Source organism: Hevea brasiliensis, chromosome 9, assembly GCF_030052815.1.
Source record: "Hevea brasiliensis isolate MT/VB/25A 57/8 chromosome 9, ASM3005281v1, whole genome shotgun sequence".
NCBI classification, from domain to species: domain Eukaryota; kingdom Viridiplantae; phylum Streptophyta; class Magnoliopsida; order Malpighiales; family Euphorbiaceae; genus Hevea; species Hevea brasiliensis.
In genome coordinates, this window is record NC_079501.1 from 89,749,464 (window position 1) to 89,776,626 (window position 27,163).

Below are 27,163 nucleotides of genomic sequence, written 5' to 3' on the forward strand. Positions count from 1 at the left end.
TTCATGCCAACATAGGCAAACAAGATTTTTAATTTTCATACACTTTAAGTGGAATTAAGGTAAACACGGTCCATTCGTAACATAAACATGGCATAATCATAGTACTTACAAAATGGGCACAACCCATCAAACAGTCCTCCATAAACAACATCAATATAAAATTCTTAATAGCATGCACGGTACAAAAAGTTACCAAATTTGTACATGCCTTCAAAAAGTAGCTCCAACAAAAAGAATGAATTATCATATCAAAAGGAGTCTCATCAAATCTTGGATCTTATTGTCAAAATCAACTGACAGCTCTTCTACTTTTGTTTGTGAAGGGGTAAACAAAAGAAGGGATAGATAAAAGAAGGGGAGTGAGTAATATGGTCAATGAGCAGAGAAAATAAGGGGAAAGTAAAAATACAATTCCATAATTACAAGCTCATTAATGCAACATTCACATGAATTTACACAACACAAATAGTTCACAACTTGGTAATAATGTCATCAAAGTTTCCCTTTAACATAACATTGATCTGATATGCCCAAACCTTTATATGGCCTCCTCAGGACTTTCCTCTTAATCATCACATGGCATTGGTAGATGCTAGAGACATAAAATTACTTTACCAGGATATTCGAATATAGAGGCACAATATTGCCTTACCCAAAATCTCCAACATTTCATAATATTTAAGTTCATATCTTTGCATGCATGCTATGTACACCCTTTCCTTTGCATTCCATCGAGAATCAATGGGTCATTCCATTCCAAAAAACACAAGCAATGTGCAACATCTTCATGAGAGAGAGAGTATATTAATTTTATTTGGTTTGATTGTAGTTTTAATTATTTATAAATTAATTGTTGATTTGATTTGACTTCATTAAAAATATCTAATTCAAATCAACCAAACTAAATAATGAACCCCTTAATTTAGTGTTCAAATAATTAATGTATTTTTTTTCTTCTTTTTGCCAACTAATCTCGCCTTTTAACTATTAATAGGGCCTTCTAACGATACAATATAACTAACTATTAAAGCACAAATAATTTGTATAGGTGGTAATTTTAAAAGGGAACAAACCTTTGTTGTTTCGCAATTAATATTATTAACAGAAATAATTGATTAAAAGGAGGAAAAATAAAAAAATATAAATTAATATAAATTGAAGTAAATAAAACCTTATTTCATAGGAAAACGAAGCTCATAAACACATTAAAATAAATTAATAATTAAAATTTATACTTAAATTTTATGATAAAAGGAAAATGATATAATATTTTACGTGTAAGAGATGTAAGAGAAGTAGATATTTTTCAGTTAGAGGAAAAAAAAATTATATTTGAGTTTTTGGTTTTTTTCAAATTTTGCATAGTTGAATACCTATCATTAGCTATTAATGGAACTCTATCTAACTAGCCCCGCAGTTGATTTGTGCACGTATTCAATTATGTTCATCATGCAATCACATTTTATAAGCATTTAGGTTATTATATTATTTATGCATTTTATACATGTTTAGTTATTTTTATATTTAATTTTTATGTGTTTTTAGTTATTCGTCATGTTTTATTTAATTCAGTCTAATTCTTTGAATTTTGGATTTCTTTGGATAAGATTCAATAGTTCGTGAAGGTATGAGCATGATTGAAAAGGAGAAAACTTTCATTTTAAGTTTTGGAGGTCTTTGAGAATTACACCGGGATGTAATGAATTACATGGCCAATGTAATGCTGATTTCTGAAGATTTAAAATTACATGAGCGGTGTAAATCTAGAAAATTACAAGAGTCAGAATGGTATAATTTTTTCAGGGTGATGTAACTTTCTATGCAAAAGAAATTCAAGTTTAAGAGAAGCAGAAAGTTACACGAGTTTGACTCGTGTAAATTAAAAGAATTACAGGGCTTGTGTAATGATTTGAAGGCAGAAATTCATAGGTGTTTTCTCTCAATTGCTTCCCATTTTTAGGGTTTTCCTGAGCCTCATAGTGTTGGTAGTATGCCCAAGAGCATATCATTTTGTATGTATCTTGTATATATTTTATTAATAAAAAGGCATTTTCACTTTTCAGTTTACATAAACTATTTATGTGTAATTGAAAAGGTCCATTGATATTTTGTTAGAAATCTCATTCTTAACTTGTTAAGAATATGAGTGATAGTATTTCTAGCACAAAGTATCATAAACAGATTCACAATCGAGAATACTTCACAAAGGACAGGACTTCTCCAGAAAGATTGTAACCATGTTTGTTTCCAAGGTATTTATATGAGATATAAATAAGGTGGAGTGGTGAGTCTCATGCCACATAACAAATATGATAGGCACTTATACATGATAAGTAGGCTGAACCAGTGACGCTTATGACAAGCACATGAAGTTTACTCTTGTCAATGCATTGTCATATATCATATCAGTGCATATAATCTTTAAATCTGAGATAACATAATTATCTTTTATATAGGTGGTTTGAGTTTGATACTGCTTTCATACTTGTACTGTGTATGGATATATAGGCATGTGTTGACTCCTACTAGTTATATATGGAGATAGGTATTGATCAAGATGGAATCCGTTACCCTAAGTAAATAGGGATAAAATCTTATGTTCATTTAATTGTTATTGATGTTTCAAGTTCCTGGCCAGGACAGACAGATTTAGTCAGAAAAGAGTTTCTGACAAGAAAATCTAATTAATCAAGAACTGAAATTAAAAGAGAACATAATGTTCATAGCAAATGGGGTTTGACATTAACCATGACTCCAGCTCGAATTGGGATTTTGTAACGGAGAGATTCTAGTGCATAGTAACATATGATTAAAGGTTCATTTAAGGTATTCCTTATTACTGATTGGGTGGTCATGGCATACTATGCTAAGTGTCAACCATAGTCTATGAGATTCCTGAAATGATTTTAGAGAAATCATTTACGGTAAGAAAGAGTTCTAATGATATTAAGAGTTAATATCATTTCTCATTGCCAATAAGTAATAAGCCTAGTAAGTCACACATCTACACAAGCTAATCACCATTTAAAATGTGATTTAATTGATTAATTAAAGAGTTTAATTAATTAATTAAAGAGGTTTGATTTGCAATAAGATTGCAAAGTCCCTAGTATGACTTGAAATTAAATCTAGGTTATTGCATGTATAGTATAAATTAAATTTGTATTTAATTTGATTAAATGTGAATTTAATTATAAGAAATTAATTAATGGAGATTAATTAATTAATTAATTAATTAATATTTGATATAAATTGATTTAAAGAGGAGAAATTATGATTTTGAGTTGAGAACTCAAATTAAAAGTAAGGGTAAATTGGTCATTTCACATGGTGACATGTGGCACCATGAGATGGTGACACATGGCACCATGAGATGGTGCTTGCCATTTGTCTTCCAACCATGCAAGATGATAAAAGTCAAGATTCAATCTACCTTTGACACTTGACTTGATGAGATTAAGTCAACAAAAGTAAGATTAAATCTAGTAGTGACATGTGGCAAGGGAATTAATGAGATTTTAACTTAAGTATAAAAGGAAAAGAAAGAAGAAACAAGAATTAATTCTTCCTCTCTTCAAAGTGGACCGCGACTTGGTGTGTCCATCTCCTCTCTTCCTTTCTCACTTGATTCAAAGAAAAATCCCTTGTTTTCTTTGAGTTAGAATTGCTAGAAAAGGTTTCTAGTGTCCTAAATATCCATTAACCTTCACTAAAGCACTAAACCCCATCTTCAAGTGGTTGGCAAAGCTTGAGAGACAAAATTTGGGGCTGCCATAGTTGCTTCTTGGTGTGCTTGTGGTGGACAAGCTAGAGGGACAACATTTGGGGTCCTAAGAACATCCTGGATTTGCATCAATTGTGCATCAAGAGGTTAGTACCTAAAAATCCCTCTTTTAGTTAAGATTTAATTGAATTAAATGTTAATTCACAATTTTTAATGGCAAATGAAATTTTAATGCATGCTAAAATATGTTTTGATATGCAATTGGGCATTGGAAATTGATTAGGATCATAAGACACTTGGTATGGTGCATGTAACCTTAGAAATAATTTTTGAAATTCAAGGTTCTAATGCCCTTTAATCATGTTTCCACTCCTTCAATTGGTATCAGAGCCACTATATTTGCCATTAAGATTGTATATGATGTTTAATTGTGTGATTGGATCAAACTTAGATTGATTCAAAGCTGGTTGGGTGCTCAAAGGGGGCAGCAAAAATGTGAAACACGCCTCATGGTTGTGTTTGAATTTTGGGCTTAGTTTTTGAGCTTATTATGTAATTATTGTGTATTTTAAGGCCCATAATTAAACCCATACCTAATTAAATTGTTTAATTAGGAATTTTAATCACGCAATTAATTTATGAAAATTGTTTTCATAGAATTAAATTTGAAAAAGGGTTTCTAAATTTAAATTATTTGAATAAGATTCAAATCTGAATTTTTTGTTGAATATGTGATATTCAATTTAATTTTTAGTATATATATTTTATTTACTTGTTAAATTTTAATATGCATGATGGATGATCATGGACAATAAAAGACCAATGTGATTAGATTTATTTCTTTTATTCTTCTTTGGGATGTAAAATAATTAATTTTATTTTAGTGGCATGTATTATAAATGTTGTAATAATTTGGGTTGTAATTTCATTTATTTGAGGACTTTAAGGTCCATATTCTTGTAAACTCACCTTGGTATGCCAAGGATTACAATATAATTAGATTGCAAGAAGATCAAGGAGGTCAAAAGCATTGGTGGGACCAGTGGGAGGAAATCAAGATCAAGTGTTGATTATGTACTCCTTCAGCAACTCTTGTAAAATGAATGAATGAAATACACTTAGGAATGCCCTGATTCAATTCTTGGTGGCTCAGAATTGAATCCCTTGGAAAGTCCATAATCATACCATATTATTTATTTATCCATGTATGCATGAGATGTATGCAAGTATATGATATATGCATGCCAATTAGATAATGTGCAAAGTGAGACCATAATAGTAATTAAGCCGACCACAAAATCTTCCAAACAAATGGTTGAGTTGGAAATGATATAATTAAGGTAATTATATCATAGCCCTCAATTGAGACAATTATTTTAAGAAATTTTAAATACTTGCATATGATGCATTTATTTAAGAGATTTTCTTAAGAATAATTGTTAAGCATAAGATGTTGTAAATATGTAAATAGTTAATGGCCAATAATGGATATGCCTGAGGACATTAAAATTATTTGCATGATTACTGGCTCAATGAGATCCACTTAACTAATGCAAGATAAATCAATAATGGATGTGCATGAGATTTTGAGCATTAGGGGCTAAATAAATGATTGAACCTCACATGAGATGTAATGGGCAAGGAGTTGCTCACTTATAGTTTATTGTGATTTCAATAATGGATGTGCCTGAGGATAATCAATAAGACTATAAAAATTCAATCACCCACTAGAAATCCATCCAACTAAGATTTACGTTTCCTACTTTGAAAGTGTAGGATTTGCCAAGTTAGTGGGAGGACCAATTTGATTAAAAGACCATAATCATTTTGGTTAATTACTTGATACATTTACTAATTAATAGTTAATTTATGCAGTTAATTTTTCTGATAACAATGAGCACACAACAACCACCACCATCCAATATCCATTCGAGCATACTTGATCATAATAGGTTGACGAGACCTAATGTTTCTGATTGGCTCAAAAATTTAAAACTTGTCTTGAACTTAAAACGTATTGGATATGTTTTAGACTTAAAGGTTCCTATTCCCTTACCTCCACAGGCCACTCATTTGGACAAGTGGAAGGAGCATGGTATGAGAGCCAAATGTTACATGCTTGCTTCTATGACTAATAAGTTACAAAAGCAGCATGAAAATATGCAGAATGCAAGTGAGATCCTCCTTCACCTGTAAGAGTTGTATGGTGAGCACAGCAGGAATGTTAGGTATGAGATATCTAAACAGCTATTCCCCATGAGGATGTCTGAGGGACAGAATATAGGAGATCATGTCCACAAGATGATTCGACTTATTGAGTAGCTAGAACATCTTGATTTTCACATGGATTTCCAACTGCAGATGGATCTGATCCTTCAGTCCCTGTCTGAGTCATTTGAGAATTTTGTGACAAATTTCCATATGACAAAGCAAGAGTGTACTTTGGCTGGGTTGCTTAATAAGCTGGTTATTACCCAAAAGAATATGCTGGCAATAAAGGAAAAGGGGTGGCTTTGATTGCATCTTCTTCTTCGGCTGGAAAGTCCAAAAAGAAAAAAGGTAATAAGAATAAGAAACCTCAAATTCTTAGACCTTCCAAGAAGATAGCCAAACAGAAGGGCAAGACCAAAGCTGACAAAGGCAAGGGAAAGTGTTTTCACTGCCAGAAGGATGGGCACTAGAAAAGGAACTGCCCAGAGTATCTTACTTCTCTGAAGGACAGGAATGATAGACCTTCAGAAGGTATGTCTGTGTCTTGTTATTTAGATTCTAATGATACTCATAGTTCATCTACAGCTTGGGTTTTAGATACTGGTGCTAGTTCTCACATTACTTTTGATATGCGGGAAATAGTAAGTAGTAGCAGCTTGCAATCATGAGATATTAGACTCCGGGTTGGTAAGGGCTCAACTATTGAAGCTTTAGCTATCGGATCTATATCTTTATACATGAATGGACATGTTTTGTATTTAAATAATGTTTTGCATGTACCTGATGCTTTTAAAAACAACATTTCTATATCTAGTTTGACTAGAAATGGCTATAAATTTCAGTTCACAAATAATGTTTGCAATATTTATTTTGGAAATAAATATATTGGCTCGGATTATATGCATGATGGACTTTATTATTTAGATAATAATGTTAAATACAAATCTAATGTAAGCAATCTAAATGAATGTAATGCCATGATGAAAATCAACTCAAGTTCAAAATATATTTGGCACTTAAGATTAGGTCATGTTGTAGAAGATAGGATTGCAAAGCTGGAGAAAATGGGGATTTTATCCTCATTGGGTTTTGAACCTACTCCAACTTGTGAATCTTGCCTTGAAGGCAAAATAACTAGATCACCTTTTGTTGGACAAGGGTTAAGAGCTGAAAATATTTTGGAACTTATACATAGTGATGTATGTGGTCCATTTAAGGAAACGGCTAGAGGCAGTTTTCATTACTTTATTACCTTTACTGATGATAAATCAAGGTTTGGGTATTTGTATTTGATGAAATACAAACATGAATCCTTTGAAAAGTTCAAAGAATCTAAATGTGAAGTAGAAAATCAAACAGGAAAAAATATTAAAACTCTTCGATCAGATCGTGGAGGTGAATACTTAAGTACTGAATTTGATGAATAGTTGAAAGAGCATGGCATTATCTCCCAACTAACTCCTCCAGGAATGCCACAACTGAATGGTGCGTCTAAAAGGAGAAATCGTACCCTATTAGATATGGAACGCAGTATGATGGCCTATACTGATATGCCAGTCTCCTTTTAGGGATTTGCATTAGAATCAGCTTTGAATATTCTGAATAGGAATCCATCAAAATCAGTCTCTTCCACACCTTATGAGATATGGCATGGAAGAAAATCGAGTCTTAAGCATGTTAAGATTTGGGGTTGTCCAGCTTATATTAAAAAGCTGAACACTGATAAATTGGAAACCAGATAAAAAAAAAGGCGATTTGTTGGATATCCAAAAGAAAGTTTTGGATATTATTTTTATTTGCCTACATCACAAAAGGTTATGGTAAGCAGAGATGCCATATTTCTTGAACAATAGTTTATTCAAGAAGATAGCAAAGGAAGGCAAATAGAGTTAGAATTGGAGAATTCTGACTAACCAATAGATCAAATGGATATAGATCCATCTAGTCAACCTACACCTATTGATGAAACATCTACAGTAATTCCTCGTAGATCAACCAGGATATCTCACCCACCAGAGAGATATGGTTTTCTTCATGAAGATGAACAAAAGTTGTTTACTCATGAAGAAATAGATAATGGAGATAATCCTCTTACCTATGAAGAAGCTATATTAGATATAGACTCTTCAAAATGGATTGAAGCTATGAAATCCGAAATTGATTCCATGCATAAGAACCAAGTTTGGGATCTTGTTGACCCACCTGAAGGTATTGTACCTATAGGGAATAAATGGGTTTTTAAGGAGAAAATTAATTCTGATGGAAAGGTAGAGACCTATAAAGCAAGGCTAGTTGCGAAAGGGTTTCGCCAAAGACAAGGAATCGACTATGAGCAAACTTTCTTACTTGTTGCCAGGCTTAAATCAATTAGAATTTAATTAGCAATAGCTGCATACTATGATTATGAGATTTGGCAAATGGATGTCAAAACAGCTTTTCTCAATATAAACATTAATGAAAACATTTTCATGGAACAACCCAGGGGTTTTGAATCCCAAGATGGTTCCAAGGTATGCAAGCTAAAATAATCCATTTATGGGTTGAAACAAGCTTCGAGGAGTTGGAACATCCATTTTGATGAAGTCATTAAATCATTTGGTTTTATCAAAAATATGGATGAGCCATGTATAAATAAGAAGGTTAGTGAGAGTGCTGTCACTTTTCTTGTTTTATATGTAGATGATATTTTATTGATAGGTAATGACATAAGTATGTTGACAGCTGTCAAGGTATGGTTGTCAAATATATTCTCCATGAAAGACTTAGGGGAGGCAACTTATATTCTTGGAATTCGCATCTATAAAGATAGAGCGAAAAGAATAATTGGTTTATCCCAAAGTCTATACTTGGAAAAGGTGTTAAAGAGATTTAACATGCTTGATTTCAAGAGAGGATTGTTACCAGTAAGACATGGTATCCACCTTTCTAAAGAGATGTCTCTAAAGACATTAGAAGAAAGAGATAAAATGGCTAGAATTCCATATACTTCGGCTATTGAAAGTTTAATGTATGCAATATTGTGTACTAAGCTGGATATCGCATATGCTGTTAGTTTGACTAGTAGGTTCCAATCCAATCCAGGTTTAGAACACTGGATAGCTGTCAAGAATATCCTTAAGCACTTGAGAAGAACTAAGGATTTATTCTTGATTTATGGAGGTGGTGACTTGCAATTGGATAGTTATACTGATTCTGATTTTTAATTAGATATCGATGATAGAAAGTCTACTTCTGGGTTTGTGTTCATTTGTAATGGAGGTGCAGTCAGTTGGAAGAGTTCCAAACAGAGTATGACTGTTAATTCCATTACAGAGGCCAAGTACATTGCTGCATCAGATGCTGTAAAAGAGGCTGTTTGGATAAAGAAGTTAGTGACAAAACTTGCAGTAGTTCCTTTCATTGAGTCAGCAGTTCCTCTCTACTGTGACAACAATGAAGCGGTCATACAGGCTAAGGAACCCTGGTCTCACCAGCAATCCAAACACATAGAAAGGCGCTACCACATTATCAGAGAGATAGTTGAGCAAGGCGATGTAGCCATTCAAATAATAGCATCAGCCGAAAATCTAGCTGATCCATTCACAAAGCCTATGTCACAAACTCAGTTAGACCAACATCTTAAGAAGATGAGTCTAAGATATTGTAATGAATGGCTCTAGTGCTAGTGGGAGATTGTTGGTAGTATACCCTATAGCATATCATTTTGTATGTATCTTGTACGTATTTTATTAATAAAAAGGCATTTTCACTTTTCGACTTATATAAACTATTTATGTGTAATTGAAAAGGTCCATTGATATTTTGTTAGAAATCCTATTCTTAAGTTGTTAAGAATATGAGTGACAGTATTTCTAGCACAAAATATCATAAACCGGTTCACAATCGATGATACTTCACAAAGGACATGACTTATCCAAAAAGATTGTAATCATGTTTGTTTTCAAGGTATTTATATGAGATATAAATAAGGTGGAGTGGTGAGTCTCATGCCACATAACAAACATGATAGACACTTACACATGATAAGTAGGCCGAACTAGTGATGCTTATGACAAGCACATGGAGTTTACTCTTGTCAATGCATTGTCATATATCATATTAGTGTATATAATCTTTAGACCTGAGATAACACAGTTATCTTCTATATAGGTGGTTTGAGTTTAATACTGCTCTCATACTTGTACGGTAAATGGGCATGTGTTAGCTCCTACTAGTTATATATGGAGATAGGTGTTGATCAAGATGGAATTCGTTACCCTAAGTAAATAGGGATAAAATCCTATGTCCATTTGTCTTCCAATCATGCAAGATGATAAAAGTCAAGATTCAATCTACCTTTGACACTTGGCTTGATGAGATTAAGTCAACAAAAGTAAGATTAAATCTAGTAGTGACATGTGGCAAGGGAGTTGTGAGATTTTGACCTAAGCATAAAAGGAAAAGAAAGAAGAAACAAAAATTAATTGTTCCTCTCTTCAAAGTGGACAGCGACTTGGTGTGTCCATCTCCTCTCTTCCTTTCTCACTTGATTCAAAGAAAAATCCCTTGTTTTCTTTCAGTTAGAATTGCTAGAAAAAGTTTATAGTGTCCTAAATATCTATTAACCTTCACTAAAGCACTAAACTCCATCTTCAAGCGGTTGGCAAAGCTTGAAAGACAAAATTTGAGGCTGCCATAGTTGCTTCTTGGTGTGCTTGTAGTGGACAAGTTAGAGGGACAACATTTGAGGTCCTAAGAATATTATGAATTTGCATCAATTGTGCATCAAGAGATTAGTACCTAAAAATCCCTCTTTTAGTTAGGATTTAATTGAATTAAATGTTAATTCACAATCTTTAATGGCAAATGAAATTTAATGCATGCTAAAATATATTTTAGTATGCAATTGGGCATTGGAAAATTGAATGGTATGCTAAAATATGTAGGCGTGGTTTTAATCTTCAATACGATATTTGGGAAACACATCAAGCAGTCACTAGATAATTTAATGCGGTATAATATATTCTTACTGTTTGGATTATTTTCAAAGGATTTTTTTTTTCCCTTTTTAATGCAAGAAAAAATTGGTTCCGCCACATATGGTTTGATAATAAAAATAGGACCATGGCAGAGTGTTGGTAAAAGCTTACAATTACATATACGGTGTATTCTACAGTTGTTTATATATTTATGTTAAATTGGCTTTTTTTTTTTTGTAACAAAATAATTTTACAATCAAGTTAATATAGAAAACACCTTTCTACAAGCACTCTTTTACGTATTGATGTACAATTAGATAGAGAGAGATTTGAACTTAATTTAACTTATATTTGAAATTCTTGACTTCTAGTTACAGTGCTCGAGTTGAACTCAGAATATTTGAAGTATCCCATCAAATTGCACTTGAGCTCAAATATTCAGCTCAACTAAATTCAAGTTCCAAGTTTTGAGTTTGGAAACCTAGTCAACCAATAGCTTAGCACTATATCGAGTAGACTCAGCTCAAATATACAGTGTTTACTCAGTTTCCACTAAAGATTCCATCTTCCATGTGCAGAAACACCCTGCAACTTCTTTACCATACATATTTATACTCCTTTACCATTTGAGATTAATCCATTCAACAACTAATCTAAAATCGTAACTTTTTAAACACCTGTACTTGTAGAAATAATAACAATCAAACACAAATTAGCCACATCATGGATGACTAGTCAAAAAATATAAAAAATGACCTCACTTATTGCTAACTACAATTTTGCTATATTTTCATCAATATGTCATATTATTTATTTAGGGTAACTGTAATTTAGAGCACTATCAGCAAAATTTAGAGTATGGCCAGCAATAAGAGAAATCATTATTTACTTTTTTTTTTTTTTTTGACAAGTCATCGATTACATTGCCGATTTATATTTAATTGTAATGATTTTGTTAGTTTAGGTATTCAACATAATGTGATTTTAGTTCGGTTGTTCAAAGGGTTAATTTTAAATAGGAGAATTTACAATTTGATCATTAAGTTTTGCCCTATATTACATTTTAGCTCCTGGTTTTGGAAAACTAATTATTTAATTCATAATTTTGTATTATATTACACTTTAATCTTTGAATTTTGAGAAATAAATTATTTAATTCCTTTAATTTTAATATATAAAATAATTTAGTCATGCTAATAAATGAAATTATAGAATCTAAATTGTTTTATATGTTAAAATTATAGGACTAAAGTGTAATACAGTGCAAAATTCAAAAACTAAATAATTAATTTTTTAAAATTCAAAGACTAAATTGCAGTATAATGTTAACCTAAAAACTAAATAATTAATTTCTCAAAATCCAATGATTGAAGTGTAATATAAAGCAAAGTTCAGGACCAAGTTATAAATTTCCCTTTTAATTGATACAGGGTGTATGAGTATGTATTTAGCCATTCCAACAATGACAATGTCCAGCCTTATATATATTCAAATGGGTACAAACCTATGCTACAGGGTCAAACAATTGGCTACAGAATAATATAAAAGGTACTCCAAGTTAGACAAACAATAATACATTGTAAAAAGAAAGCTTTGTGATGAGGCCTGGAGGCCTGAAATTAGATTAAAGGCTACATGAATATGTGCCCCAAAATGTTGGTGTTATGGCATATATTACTTTCATACCTAAGATCCCAAAATGAGAGTTGATGCAATGCAGTTGATTTTTTTTTTTTTTTTTACAGCTTATCCACCAGAAAAATCAGATACAGCCTCATGTCATAAGTAAGCTATCAAGGACATTTTCTTTGCACATAAGAAGCACCATGCTCTTCATACCTGTCAATATACACAAGTTTTATATGATAGGAGAAACATTTACCCGACACGGATTAAACTTTAATTTAGGAAATTAAATTAAGAAAATTACTAAAAAAGGGAGAGCTTGAAAAGGCACACTTTCAAAGTTAAAACAACCACACTTGTACAACAGAGTGTTCCAGAAGGTGATACTTACTCGGACTTGGAGAACCACATCTGCTGGAATGAACCAAGAGATGCCAATATACTCCCGCCTATCCATACGCTGCTTAATAATCACAGCATCACCAGTAAGAAAGAGAATGAGAATGTGGTATTAAATTTGTATGTAGAAAAAATCCAACGAAAGTACAGGGAAAAAAGGGGAAGGGGTTTGGTGGGTGTTGGAGAGGGAGGGGGGTGCGGGGGTTGGTGTGGTGGGTGTGCGAAAGGAGAAATGGAAAAAGAGAAACACTCGTCAACTGCAACTGTGTGACAGCTCATTATGCTCAAGATGCTTCACAACAATGGGAACTTAACACTTTGGTTAACCGGTCTCTATGTGTATTCATTCAAGGAAAGGAGACCATGCTAGAGTAGCCTAATAAGAACCTAACACGTCAAACAATACTAATAAACACTGGACCCTAATAATGATTTAAGCATGTGGGAATTAATTAGAATTGAACTTGCACTATTTTACTCCACAGTCCACACAATGAAAGTCTAGCACCATAAAATCAAAACATCATGGTACCATTTGTTGTAAGATATGCGTTTGCAGCAGTATTTTACCATGTTCATGCAAGTAGTCATGAGAAAAATATACACCATCTAATTATTCTCGTATTTGCTTCTACATAGCTTTTGTTAATTTTCAATACTTTAACCCACTTCATCTAAGTAGCCATTTTTCAGGTGGTCAACATTGTGATAAAAACAAATAGCTCTGTTGTATGATTTATCAATTTCTTGTCAAAATCTAAAACCAAAATGCAATGCAATCAGTAAAACGAAAAACAAGATACAATGCAGCCAACCAATTTCTTCACATCTGCATTTGGATATAAGCACATCAACTCAGAGAGAGAACTAGGCAATTCAAACCTGAATCTCCTTTCTGTTGCATTTCCACTGGCCAGCACTTTAACTCTAGCAGCTTGAGGAGACTCCTACATATTTAATGAATGACCATTTCATTAAATTGGGACTGAACTTCAAATTTGTTTTTCTCTATTGTGATGGCACTCACTAATTAGAAACACATTCACATGATTTTACATGCAATAATTTTTTTTCCATATTTCTAATATTGTTCATTTATCAGGATTGTCTGTTGGAATCCCTAATTTGTTGTAATATATTATTAGGATCTTATTTTATTATCCTTTTCTATTGTATTATTATTTCCTATTAATTTTAGTTTCCTTGTTAGGATATATCAGTTGTTTATGTTAAATTCGGAGAGAGTTTCAGTCAAATTATAATCAATTCATTTTAATTCAAGCTTATATAAGTGATTATATTGCTTTACACATCAAAATGACTAGTCAAGTTAATGTTGCAACTTAACCACTTATATATTGTCATTTTACTTTATATCTTTTTTATGTAGATTCCCAACACTCCCCCCTCAAAGTGTAACCACATGGTTGTCACTTGACAATTAGTTAATATTTTAACCCAGTACGGGCCCAATTATACAGCCTTATGGACGGCTGAAAACCCACAACCCAGTCGGGGCTCTGATACCATATTAAATTCGAAGAGAGTGTCGGTCAAATTATAATCAATTCATTTTAATTCTGACTTATATAAGTGATTAGATTGCTTTACACATCAAAATGACTAGTCAAGTTAATGTTGCAACTTAACCACTTATATATTGCCATTTTACTTCATATCTTTTTGATGTGGATTCCCAACAGTTTAGAACTAGTAGCGTGTACAAAGAATTTCATATATGAAAATATAAATATTTCTCTCAAATACATTAGTTTCAATATGGTATTAGAGCCTTCGATTCATTAGGGCGGGCTTTAGTACTGTTGATCGATACTATTTACGTGTACTGTTCATTAATACTGTTCTTACACATTGTTCACGGGTACCGTTCATCAGTACTATTCATGAGTACTATACATCGCCACTATTCAAAGTAGGGTTGTACGGTTCCAGTTATTGTTAAGTTCTTTGTAAGAACAAGAACCAAAACCAAACTTCGATTCTTTCATATTTTGGAACCAAAAGAGGAACCAAATTTCGGTTCCTATTCAGTTCTAAGTGCTTTCAATTCCAGCTCGGTTCTAGTTTCGGTTTCAGTTTCAGTTTCAGTTCCAGTTTTGGTTTCAATTCGATTAAGCTATCGGTTCCTACACTTAAAATTCTAGTTTTATTGTATTTCTTTTAAAAGAACAAAAACAATTATATATTTCTAACATCAAAATATCAGTAAAAATAATAGCAGTAATATTAAACTAACAATACTAATATCAAAATAAAATATCAATAAAATAACATGAGCATAATAACTTACTTAAGAGAAATACTACAATTAAACTAACAATTCTCATATGAAAATACAACACCGAATATTCATAATATTGGCACTGAGTGGGAATAGCTCAGTAGGTTAGCATCCTACCCAGGTCCGTTCGACCCATGGCACTTGAGCTATAAGAGGTTAGAGTTGTACCTCATATAAAATTTTAAGCTTTTGGCATGGTGGTAAACACTCTATCCTACAATTGGTATCACAACCAAGGTAATGAGTTTGAATCCTTGGAAGGTGTTGGGGATGAATTATTGGCATTGAGTGGGGATAGCTCCATAGACTAGTATTCTACCCAGATCTCTTCGGCCCATAGTGCTTGGGTTATTGCGCTATAAGATTGTTGGAAACCTGTAAATTAGCCAAGATTGTGTAATTTTCTAAATATAGTAGGAGATAATTAGGTGATTTATTGTTATTATTAGAATTTATTTTTTTTCCGTTTTAGTCTTAGACTTTCTATATAAATAGAATCTTATGTAACTCAATCAAATGTACAGAAATAGAACCATTTTTCCCATAAAAACTTTGTTTCAACATAGTATCAGAGCCAATTTGATTTTTCTGGACAGGGTTACTTAAAACAGAGTTAGGGTTTCTTGGAGTTAAGCTTGTTGGCAGCACTACATGTGGAGTTGATATACACCGCCGCCCTCAAGAGAAAGCCCATTCGACGTTCGGCCGTTCCTCGGAGTTTTATTGCCGTCCGGCCACACGCGTGAGCTCACTAGCCACCACAAGATTTCCCGTCCTTCCCAGGTGTCAACGCATGATGCATCTTCCAGCCATTTTTTTCCGGTTGTGCTGCCTTCCGGTCACGTCCCCATCCCGGCGCACCTCTGACTAGCCATACCCTCCCTGGTGTCTGGTTCTTGGTTTTTGTCCCTGAGATTTTTTTACAGAAGTTCTTTTCTCAGCCTTTTATTATCTACAATTGTGCAATGGCTAAGGAGAAGAAGGTTTTTACTGGGAATTTCAGTAATGAAAACCCCTCTTTGCAAATCAGTCCAATTAAGCTTGATGGGACTAATTACCTTGCTTGGCTGCGGTCTTATCTCCTGTTTGTTCAAGCTAGAGGTTTGCAAAGTTATGTTACTGGAGATAAAACAAAACCAGAGGTCACTGATTCAACATACAGCCAATGGCAATCAGAAAATGCACTTCTGATGTCTTGGCTCATCAATTCCATGCAACCTCATATTGCTCGTGGATATTTGCTGCTGGATAATGCAGCTACCATTTGGAATGCTGCCTCTCAAACTTACTCACAGATGGGTAATGATGCACAGATATATGAGTTGCGGAATAAGGTTCATGGAACTAAGCAAGGTGAGATGACAATTGCACAGTATTATTTTGAGTTGTCTAGTTTATAGCAGGAGTTAGATTACTACCAGAATTTTCAAGCCTCTCATGCTACTGATGCTACAAAATTTTAGAAAATGGTTGAAAAGGAACGCATCTATGATTTTCTTGCTGGATTAAATATGGAATATGATCAGACACGGATCCAGGTTCTTGGCAAGGATCCCTTGCCTTCTTTGAGACAGATCTACTCCTATGTGCAGCAAGAGGAGAACCGTAGGAGTGCTATGATCCATTCTTTTCCTGTTGACAAAGCAGGATTGGTAGCTACTTCTTCTCGAGAACAGGCTAGTCAAGGTTCCTCAGACAAGGATCAGCTACATTGTGATTATTGTGGCAAGTCAAGGCATACAAAGGAGTATTGCTGGAAACTGCATGGTCGCCCAACTAAAGGGCGTGGGGGCAAACGACAAGCACGTCTCAAAAGCAGTTGAATCATCTGAAGTTCAGACTCTGAAACGCTTGCTGTCACAACTGGATTCTAAATCTATCAATGTTGCCTCCTCTAATTTTGTTAAGTCAGGTATTTCTTTCCTTGCCAACTTTGATAGATCATCTTGGGTTATAGATTCATAAGCAAACAAGTATATGATAGGCTCTTTAAACAAAATTTTGACTTACTCTCCATGCTCAGGGAAAGAAAAAGTCTGCATAGCGGACGAGTCTTTGACATTTATTTATGGCACAGATTCTATTGCTTGCATTCCTGACTTAAGTCTCAATGCAGTTCTTCATGTTCCTAGTTTTCCCATTAATCTCTTGTCTGTTAGTTCCCTTACTCAAGCCCTCAATTGCAAAATTGAATTTTTTCCTACTCATTGTGCTTTTTAGGAATTGAAAACAGGGAGGAAGATTGGCAATGGTAGGATGCAAGATGGCTTGTATTTTTTGGATAACAAACGTGGTGTTACAAAGCCTAGCAAAGACCAAGCTTTACTAGGACATTCAATAAATGCTGGTGATGAGGTTATTTTGTGGCATAGACGGTTAGGACATCTCTCCTTTTCTATTTTAGAGAGATTATATCCTACTTTGTTTAAGAAATACAAATTTGATTCACTAGTTTGTGATGCTTGTGAACTTGCTAAACACACAAGATATTCTTATCATTCAATAAAAAGTAAAAGCTTGGTTCCTTTTGAGACTATACATTCTGATGTGTGGGGCCATACTCAAACTGTTTCTTTATCTGGTTATCGATGGTTTGTTACTTTTATTGATTGCTGCACCAGATTAACTTGAGTATATTTAATGAAAGCCAAGAATAAGGTGTTCACGTGTTTTCGACAATTTCACAGAATGAATTGTACCCAATTTGATGCAAAAGTTAAAATCCTTAAAACAGATAATGGCACAGAATATGTTAATAAAGCTTTTCGTGCTTATTTAGATTCTAATAGTATATTACATCAAACTAGTTGTGTTAGCACAAGTGAGCATAATGGGGCATCTGAGAGAAAGAACAGGCATTTACTAGAGGTGGCTAGGTCTCTTATGTTCACTATGAATCTCCCTAAACCTTATTGTGGTGATGCTATTTTAGCTGCAGCCACTTAGAACATTAAATTTTAAGAGTCCTTTAGAAGTCCTACGATGTACCAATTCTTATGTTGTTCCACCAAAGATCTTTGGATGTGTTTGTTTTGTTCATAAGACTAATGTGGGGAAGCTAGAACCGAGAGCTCTTAGGTGTGTGTTTGCTGGATATTCTAGAACTCAAAAAGGGTATAAATGTTATCATCCTCCATCCAGAAAGTACTTTGTGAGCATGGATGTTACCTTTAGGAAAACTGAACCTTATTTCTCTACAGAGTCACCTCTTCAGGGGGAGCATAGAGAGGAAGAGATGTCTTTTAACCAACCTTTTGATTTTAAGCTTCAAGGGGAGTCCATTAGTGACCAACACCAATCACCCAAACCAAAAACCCCAGCAACAAAATTGGACAGAATGGATTTGTTGAGATATACTTGTCGGAATAAAGTGAGTACAATTGTTGAGCATGATACTACTGATAATACCACTGTCGAATCCAATGATTCCCTGAATTCAATTCCTGAGCATTCAGAAGAATTATCTGGTAAGCTTCCTTTGATTCTTAATGATTCTAATCCTAATCCTTCTGCTAATCCTAATGCTTCTACTGATGACCCTGATATTCCCATTGCTATCAGAAAAGGAGTTAGATCCTGTACAAAACATCCCATTTCCAAATTTGTGAATTATGATTCCTTGTCTCCCTCCTATAGAGCCTTTGTATTGTCTATTGCTGCTGTTTCTATTCCGCAGGATTGGAAAGAAGCTTACCTTGATCCAAAATGGAAGATAGCTATTGTTGAGGAGATGAAGGCTTTGGCGAAAAATGGAACATGGGATCTCGTTACTACTCCATTAGGAAAGAGACCAATAGGATGTAAGTGGGTGTTCATAGTAAAATACAGGGCTGATGGATCCATTGAAAGATATAAGGCCAGACTAGTAGCAAAAGGATACACACAGACCTACGGGGTTGATTATGAGGAGACATTTGCACCCGTTGCAAAGATGAATACTATCAGAGTATTGTTATCCTGTGCAGCTAATCTCGAGTGGGATCTTCAGCAATTTGATGTTAAGAATGCTTTTTTACATGGAGATCTAGAAGAAGAAGTATACATGGAGATTCCTCCAGGCTTTGACGATGATAAGACCAAAGGAAAGGTTTGCAAATTAAAGAAAGCTTTGTATGGTTTGAAACAGTTACTAAGGGCGTGATTTGATAGATTCAGCAAGGCAATGATTTCTTTTGGCTATCATCAAAGTAATGCTGATCATACCCTTTTCATGAAGCATTCTAGAGGGAAGATCACATTACTTATTGTTTATGTTGATGATATAGTTGTAACAGGAGATAATAAGGAGGAATTTGTTAAGCTGAAATCTCTATTAGCCCAAGAATTTGAAATCAAAGATTTGGGAAAGTTGTAATATTTTCTTGGGATAGAAGTTGCAAGATTTGATAAAGGGATATTTATCTCTCAAAGAAAATACATTCTGGATCTCCTGAATGAAACTGGCATGTTAAGGCGTAAACCTGTTGATACTCCTATTGAAGTCAATCACAAGTTACAAGCAAGGGTTGGTAATCCAGTTGATATGGGAAGATATCAGAGATTAGTTGGAAAATTAATTTATCTTTCACATACTATACCAGATATAGCCTTTGCAGTAGGTCTAGTAAGCAGGTATATACATGATCCACAAGAATTTCATGTAGAGGTTGTGTTCCACATTCTGAGATATCTAAAATCTGCACCTAGGAAAGGCCTGCTCTTCTCCAAGCATTGTCACTTACAAGTAAAAGCTTTTACAGATGCAGATTGGGCAGGCTCCCTTGATAACAGAAGGTCAACCTCAGGTTATTGTATGTTCGTTGGGGGTAATCTTGTTACTTAGAGAAGTAAAAAACAAAGTGTGACTGCTAGATCGAGTGCAGGGCCATGGCACAGGGAGTTTGTGAACTACTGTGGTTACAGAAGATGATGGATGAATTGAAATTTTCATATACAAATAGCATGTCATTGATGTGTGATAACAAGGCTGCTATCACTATTGTCCACAATCCTGTTCAGCATAATAGAACTAAACACAGAGATTGATCGACACTTCATAAAGGAGAAAATAGCAAATGGCTCATTGACTGTTACTCATGTAACTTCAACAGAACAGCTAGCTGATACATTCACCAAGGGTCTTAGCAGCAAAGTTTTTCACACTCTAGTTTGCAAGTTGGGCATGTGCAATATCAATGCACCAACTTGAGGGGAGTGTTGGAAACCTATAAATTAGCCAAGATTGTGTAATTTTCTAAATATAGTAGGAGATAATTAGGTAATTTATTGTTATTATTAGGATTTATTTTTTTCCGTTTTAGTCTTAACTTTCTATATAAATAGAATCTTATGTAACTCAATCAAATGTACAAAAATAGAACCATTTTTCCCACAAAAACTCTGTTTCAACAAAGATCACTTCAGCCCATGGCGCTTAGGCTGCTACGCTACAAGGGGTTAGAGTTGCGCCTCTACTAAAAATATTTCCATCCAAATTATAAAATAACAGTAAATCAATAAGTATAATGCGAGTTAGGATAAATGTAACCTAAATCAACTGCACAAAACTACGTAATTTTTAGTTTTAGAGAAATTCTTTATTATATTTTCATTCAACTATTTAAAGTTAAAATTTTGTTAGACAGTATACAATTTTTAGCAATTTAAATTTTAATTCAGAATAGTAAGTAATAAAAGTAAATTTAATTTTAATATAGTAAATGTTTGTTTATAAAAATTTTGTAAATTATAATTAAAAATTTTTCAAATTAAAAATAAGATAACTAATATAATCTTAAACTTAGTGAATTTAATTATTAATGCCGACTCTTAAATATTATTTTGGCTTATACTCGCTACAATGACTACATATCTCACAAAATATTTTATTCAGATCGCACCATTGACATTTTGAGTTGATTATAATTCAATCCAATGAAATAACACATACATAAATTAAATCACTTCATAACATATATCTTAATAAATATATTCTATTATCTTATACATATAATTTTTAACAGAAAGTATACTGCATAATAAAAAAGTGATTTAATAAGATAATTAATGATTATAAAATAATTTAATGTATTTATAATTAAAAATAATAAAAGTTAATATTGAGTTACATATATATACTTATAATTAATAACAAATTAAGTTATATATATAACCATCTTAATTGCATATAATATATATCATTTATTGAAACTATGTAATATATCTCAAATATATATAAAAAAAAACATACATATAAAATTAGTTCTTTGGTTTGATTTTGGTTCAGTTCAGTTTTGGTCCGGTTCCAATTAGGTTCTTGATGAAGAACCAAAATCGAACCAAAATCGTAAAATAACTTCAGTTCGGTACCTATAGTAACGGTTCTTTTTCGGTTTTAGTTCAGTTCAGTTCAATTTTTCGGTTCGGTTAAGATCCCCCAGGAGCCATGCACAACCCTAATTCACAGTACGTGGACATCTGACTTTTTCAACCTTGTGTGTTGCGCTTCTATCCAGCCTTTGTCCTTGATCTGGCCACAAGCAAATATATCTGAAGCAGTGGATTACTCTGAAAAAATAAATGATATTGGCATTTTTCCCAACAAGGAAGTTCAATCCCTAAGTTGTTTGTTGTCTCGGCTTGAATCTCAATATTCCACCATTGGATCTTCCAATTTCGTCAAATAAAGTAATATTTTTCTTACCATTCTTGACAAATCTTATTGAGTTATAGATTCTTGAGCAAACAAATGTATGACATACTCTTCAAATAAATTCTCTATCTATTCTCCATGCCCAGCAAAGAAAAGTCTGTATGGCAGATGATTCCTTAATAACAATTTTTAGTACAGATTTTGTTACATACACTCCCAATATAAATTTCACTTCAATTCTTCATATTCCCCACTTTCCTATTAATCATTTTTACTCAAGCACTTAATTGCAAAATTAAAATTTTTTCCTACTCATTGCATATTTCAAGATTTGAAAACAGGGAAAATGATTAACAGTGATAGATTGCAAAATGGTCTGTATTTTCTAGATGACGGTTGTAGCTTATCAAATCCCGAAGCAAACCAAGGTTTGTTAAGATAGTGTATGATATGAATGCTAATGAGAAGATTATCTAGTAGCATGAGATTAGGATATCAATCTTTTCCTACTTTAAAAAGGTTATATCCTAATTTGTTTAAAAGTTACAACTCCGATTTACTAACTTGTGATGCTTATAAATTTGCAAGACACACAAGACAATCTTATCCTTCAACAGATAATATAAGTTTGATCCCTTTTATAACTATTCATTCTGATGCATGGGGATCCACCCAACCTACTTTTTTCTTTGAATATAGATAGTTTGTCACTTTTATTGACTGTTGCACTAGGCTAACATAGATTTATTTAATGAGAGCAAAAAGTGAAGTATTTTCTTGCTTTCAACAGTTTCATAAGATAATTTGTACACAGTTTGATGCTAAGGTTAAAATCTTAAAAACTGATAATAGCACAAAATATTGTAATGGTGTTTTTTGTGCTTATTTGGATTCAAATGGTATAATGCATCAAACTAATTGTGTCAAGACTAGTAAATAAAATAGGGTATCTGAAAGAAAAAATAGACATTTATTGGAGGTAACTCGATCTCTTATGAATATTATGGATCTACCTACACCTTATTAGGGGGATGCAGTTCTTACTCCTACATATCTTATCAATAGAATGCCTCTAAAAACATTGAACTTTAAGAGCCCTTTAGAGGGGTTACAAGGCCATAATTCTTGTACTGTTCCTCCAAAAAATTTTGAATGTGTCTGTTTTATCTACAAAACAAATGATGGGAGTTAGAACCTGGAGCTCTTAAAAGTGTGTTTGTAGGTTATTCTGGTACTCAAAAGAGCTATAAATGTTACTCTCCTACTAAAATATTTTGTCAGCATGGATATTACCTTTAGAGAATCTGAGCCTTATTTCCCTACCAAGTCACCTCTTCATGCGGAGTATAAAGAGGAAAAAGAAGATGTGTTTTTTTTCTAATCAACTTATCAGACTTGGGTCACACCTTATTAATGAGTCATCTAATTACGACCAACCACCTCAAGGGGAGACTATTAGGCTTGGGTCACACTTTTGTAATGAGCTATCTAATCAGGACCAACTACGTTCTCAAACCTTAAGGAGATTGAATAGATTTGATTTGAGAACCTACGCGTGTCGGAATAAGACAAATACAGCCATTGAGCTTGATACAACTGATCAACCAGCATCCCTGTAATTAATTCCTGAAGAATGTGGTGAGTTTTCTTTACTTCTTGATAATCATAATATTATTTCTGAGTTGAATCCTACTATTGATGATCTTGATGTTCCTATTGCTCTAAAAAAAGTAGTCAAGACTTATACTAAGCATCCTATTTCTAATTTTATTTCCTATGACTCATTGTCTACTTCCTATAGAGCTTTTGTCATGTTTGTTTCTTCTGTTTCTATACCACAAAATTGGAAGGAAGAGTGTCATGATCCAAAACGGAAGGCAACAATGGTAGAGGAGATGAGAGCTTTGACAAAAAAATAAGACATGAGATCTTGTTTCTCTTCCATTTGGAAAGAAACCCGTGGAATGCAAGTGGGTGTTCATAGTTAAATATAATGCAAATGGTTCCATTGAAAGGCATAAAACCCAATTAGTAGCTACAGGCTTTACTCAGATATATAGAGTGGATTATTAGTGTTATGGAAAGTCAATCACTATATTATTTCTCTGTATATTCTGTATTCTGTATTCTGTATTCCTATTTAGGATTTCTTATTTTGGATTTCTTCCTAATTAGTAGAACACAATTATAGGAATCAATTGTATATATATACCCATGTACAGATTAATTGAAATTAAGGAGAATCGTCTCTTTCTACATGGTATTAGAGCAGGTCATCAATCTAGGGTGACTATTTGTTCTCACCACCCAGCTCAGGAGAGACCTTGGCCGCCGACAGGCCGTTTCGACCCCGATCAACATCGTCGGCGTCGCCTCAACCTCATTCCACCACTGTGTGCTGTTGCCTGATCCAGTACACCATTAAAGGACTTCTGAGGTTTGGCTCTCAGATCCTATTTCGGTATTTGCTTGATTTGTGATTTTGGGTTATTTTGCTGCTATAAGCACTTTGGATTAGCGTTTCGGTTAGTTTTCTTTGTCTCAACAAATGGCAGACAATAAGAATATTATTTCTGATGTGATTTCGGTGATGACTAAGATCACGGAACACAAACTTAAGGTTCGAATTACCTGGAGTAGAGTAAGACTATTAGGGTCTATTTGCGTAGCATTGATAAGGATGATCACCTTACTAAAGATCCACTCACTGATGATACACGACAAACTTGGCTAAGGGAGGATGCTCGGTTGTTTTTGCAGCTTCGGAACTCGATTCACAGTGAGGTAATTAGTTTAATTAATCACTGTGAATTTGTTAAGAAATTGATGGATTACTTAAATTTTCTGTATTCTGGTAAAGGAAATATCTCCCGTATTTATGATGTTTGTAAGGCATTCTACCGTGCTGAAAAAAAGGATAAGTCTCTCACAGCTTATTTTATGGATTTTAAACGGGTATATGAGGAATTTAATGTATTGTTACCTTTTAATCCTGATGTGAAAGTTCAGCAGGCCCAACGGGAGCAACTGGCGGTTATGAGTTTTTTTGCAGGCCTTCCTTCAGAGTATAAGACTACTAAATCTCAGATTCTCTCCAGTTCTGAGATTCCCTCTTTGCATGAAACGTTCACACTGGTCCTTCGTACAGATAGTACTCAATCTTCACAGCCTGCCAGTAGTGCTCTTATTAGCCGTAATCTAAATGGACAACAGGGTAATAGAAGAGGAAGTAGAGGAGGAATTACAGGCAACAGAAGTAATCAGCGTAATGGAGAGGCTAGTTCTAATCAGGACTCAAGAGAAGTCATTTGTTATTATTGCCATGAGCCTCACCATACAAAATATAATTGTCCACAACTTCAAAGGAAAAATCAGCGATCACAGATGACAAATATGACAGCAGAGAATTTTACAGTATCTTCCTCTGAGAAAACTATTTTAGTATCTGCAGAGGATTTTACACAATTTTCCCAGTATCAGGCATCTCTAAAGCCTACCAGTTCTCCCGTCATTGCGATCGCTGAGTCAGGTAAATCCACTACATGTCTTGTGTCTTCCTCATCCAAATGGGTTATTGATTCTGGTGCGACAGATCACATGACAGGTAATTCTAGTCTTCTATCTGCTTTTCAGTCTAATCTCACTTCCTCTACTGTTACTTTAGCTGATGGTTCTACTTCTTGTGTCATGGGTTCGAATCGAACCCGACTTCGTCAATTTCTTTGTCTTCTGTTTTGTGTCTACCAAAATTATCTTTTAATCTACTTTCTGTTAGTAAACTTACTCGTACCTTAAATTGTTCTGTTTCCTTTTTTCCTGACCAATGTGTGTTTCAAGATCTTACGACGAAGCAGATTATTGGTAGAGGACACGAGTCAGGTGGTCTCTACATTCTGGAAAATCATGTACCGCGGTCGCTTGTTTGCTCCAGCACCTTAACACCTCTTAAAGCTCATTGTAGATTGGGTCATCCTTCTTTGTCTACCATGAAGAAGTTGTGTCCTCAATTTCAGTCTTTATCAGTACTAGAATGTGAGTTGCGTCAGTTTGCAAAACATCATCGTTTGCCTTCTGTGTCTAGAGTCAATAAACGGGCTTCTTTCCCTTTTGAGTTAGTTCATTCTGATGTTTGGGGTCCTTGTTCTGTTACTTCTAAAACTGGATTTCGTTATTTTGTTACTTTTGTTGATGATTACTCTCGTGTTACCTGGTTATATTTAATGAAAAATCGTTCTGAGTTGTTTTCTATCTTTTGTGCATTTTGTAAGGAAATCAAAACTCAATTTAATATTTCTGTGCGCATATTAAGAAGTGACAATGTCAAAGAATATTTTTCAACACAATTTCAGTCTTATATGACACAAAATGGCATTCTTCATCGGTCTTCCTGTGTGGATACCCCATCCCAAAATGGCATGGCCGAAAGAAAAAATCGACATCTTCTTGAGGTAACTCATGCTCTTCTTTTTCAGATGAAAGTTCCTAAACACTTTTGGGCGGATGCAGTTTCTACGGCATGTTTTTTGGTCAATCGTATGCCGTCTTCTGTCCTTAATAAGGATATTTCTTATACTGCTTTATTTTCTACAAAATCTTTGTTCCCTATTGAACCCCGTATTTTTTGTTGTACCTGTTTTGTGCGTGATGTTTGTCCACAGGTTACTAAATTGGATCCAAAATCTCTCAAATGTGTCTTCCTTGGGTACTCTCGGCTCCAAAAAGGGTACCATTGTTTCTCTCCTACTCTTAATCGTTATCTTGTTTCTGCAGATGTCACATTTTTTTAGTCCACTCCTTTTTTTCCTCAATCATCTGTGTATGAGAATTAGGGGGAGGAGGATGATCTCTTAATATATACTGTCCAACCAATGTCTAGTCCTCTCCCACAGCCTGTTCCTTCTGTCTCTAGACCTACTCGACCTCCCGTTGTTCATGTTTATTCTAGGAGATTGGAGATTCCTGACTCAGATACTCCACCAGCTACTTCGTTGGGAGATCCTGTACCTCATACTGATCATGATTCTAATATAGACTTATCCATTGCTCTTCGTAAAGGTAAACGTTCATGTACTTACCCTATCTCTTCTTTTGTTTCTTATAATCAATTGTCTTCTTGTTCTCGGTGTTTTGTTACTTCTTTAGACTCTGTTCCTATCCCTAATACTGTTAGTGAGGCACTGTCTCATCCTGGCTGGTGTGATGCTATGAAAGAGGAAATAGAGGCTTTAGATGCTAATGGTACATTGGAACTGTTGCCTTTACCCATTGGTAAGAAAGCTATTGGTTGCAAATGGGTATTTACAGTAAAGGTA

The 27,163-nt window shown here is 34.0% G+C and overlaps 1 protein-coding gene across 1 annotated transcript in view; it reads right to left on the reverse strand.

The window, feature by feature from the left end:
• Positions 1-12,339: 12,339 nt before the first annotated feature.
• LOC110637398 (actin-related protein 4) overlaps positions 12,340-27,163 on the reverse strand; it is a 33,070-nt gene continuing 18,246 nt past the window's right edge. The window contains exons 18-20 of the mRNA XM_021787487.2: positions 13,801-13,865; positions 12,911-12,979; positions 12,340-12,732 (exon numbers count right to left, since the gene is read on the reverse strand). Coding sequence (XP_021643179.1) covers positions 12,687-12,732; positions 12,911-12,979; positions 13,801-13,865 — 180 coding nt within the window. The 3' untranslated portion in view covers positions 12,340-12,686. The remainder of the gene's footprint in view (positions 12,733-12,910; positions 12,980-13,800; positions 13,866-27,163) is intronic.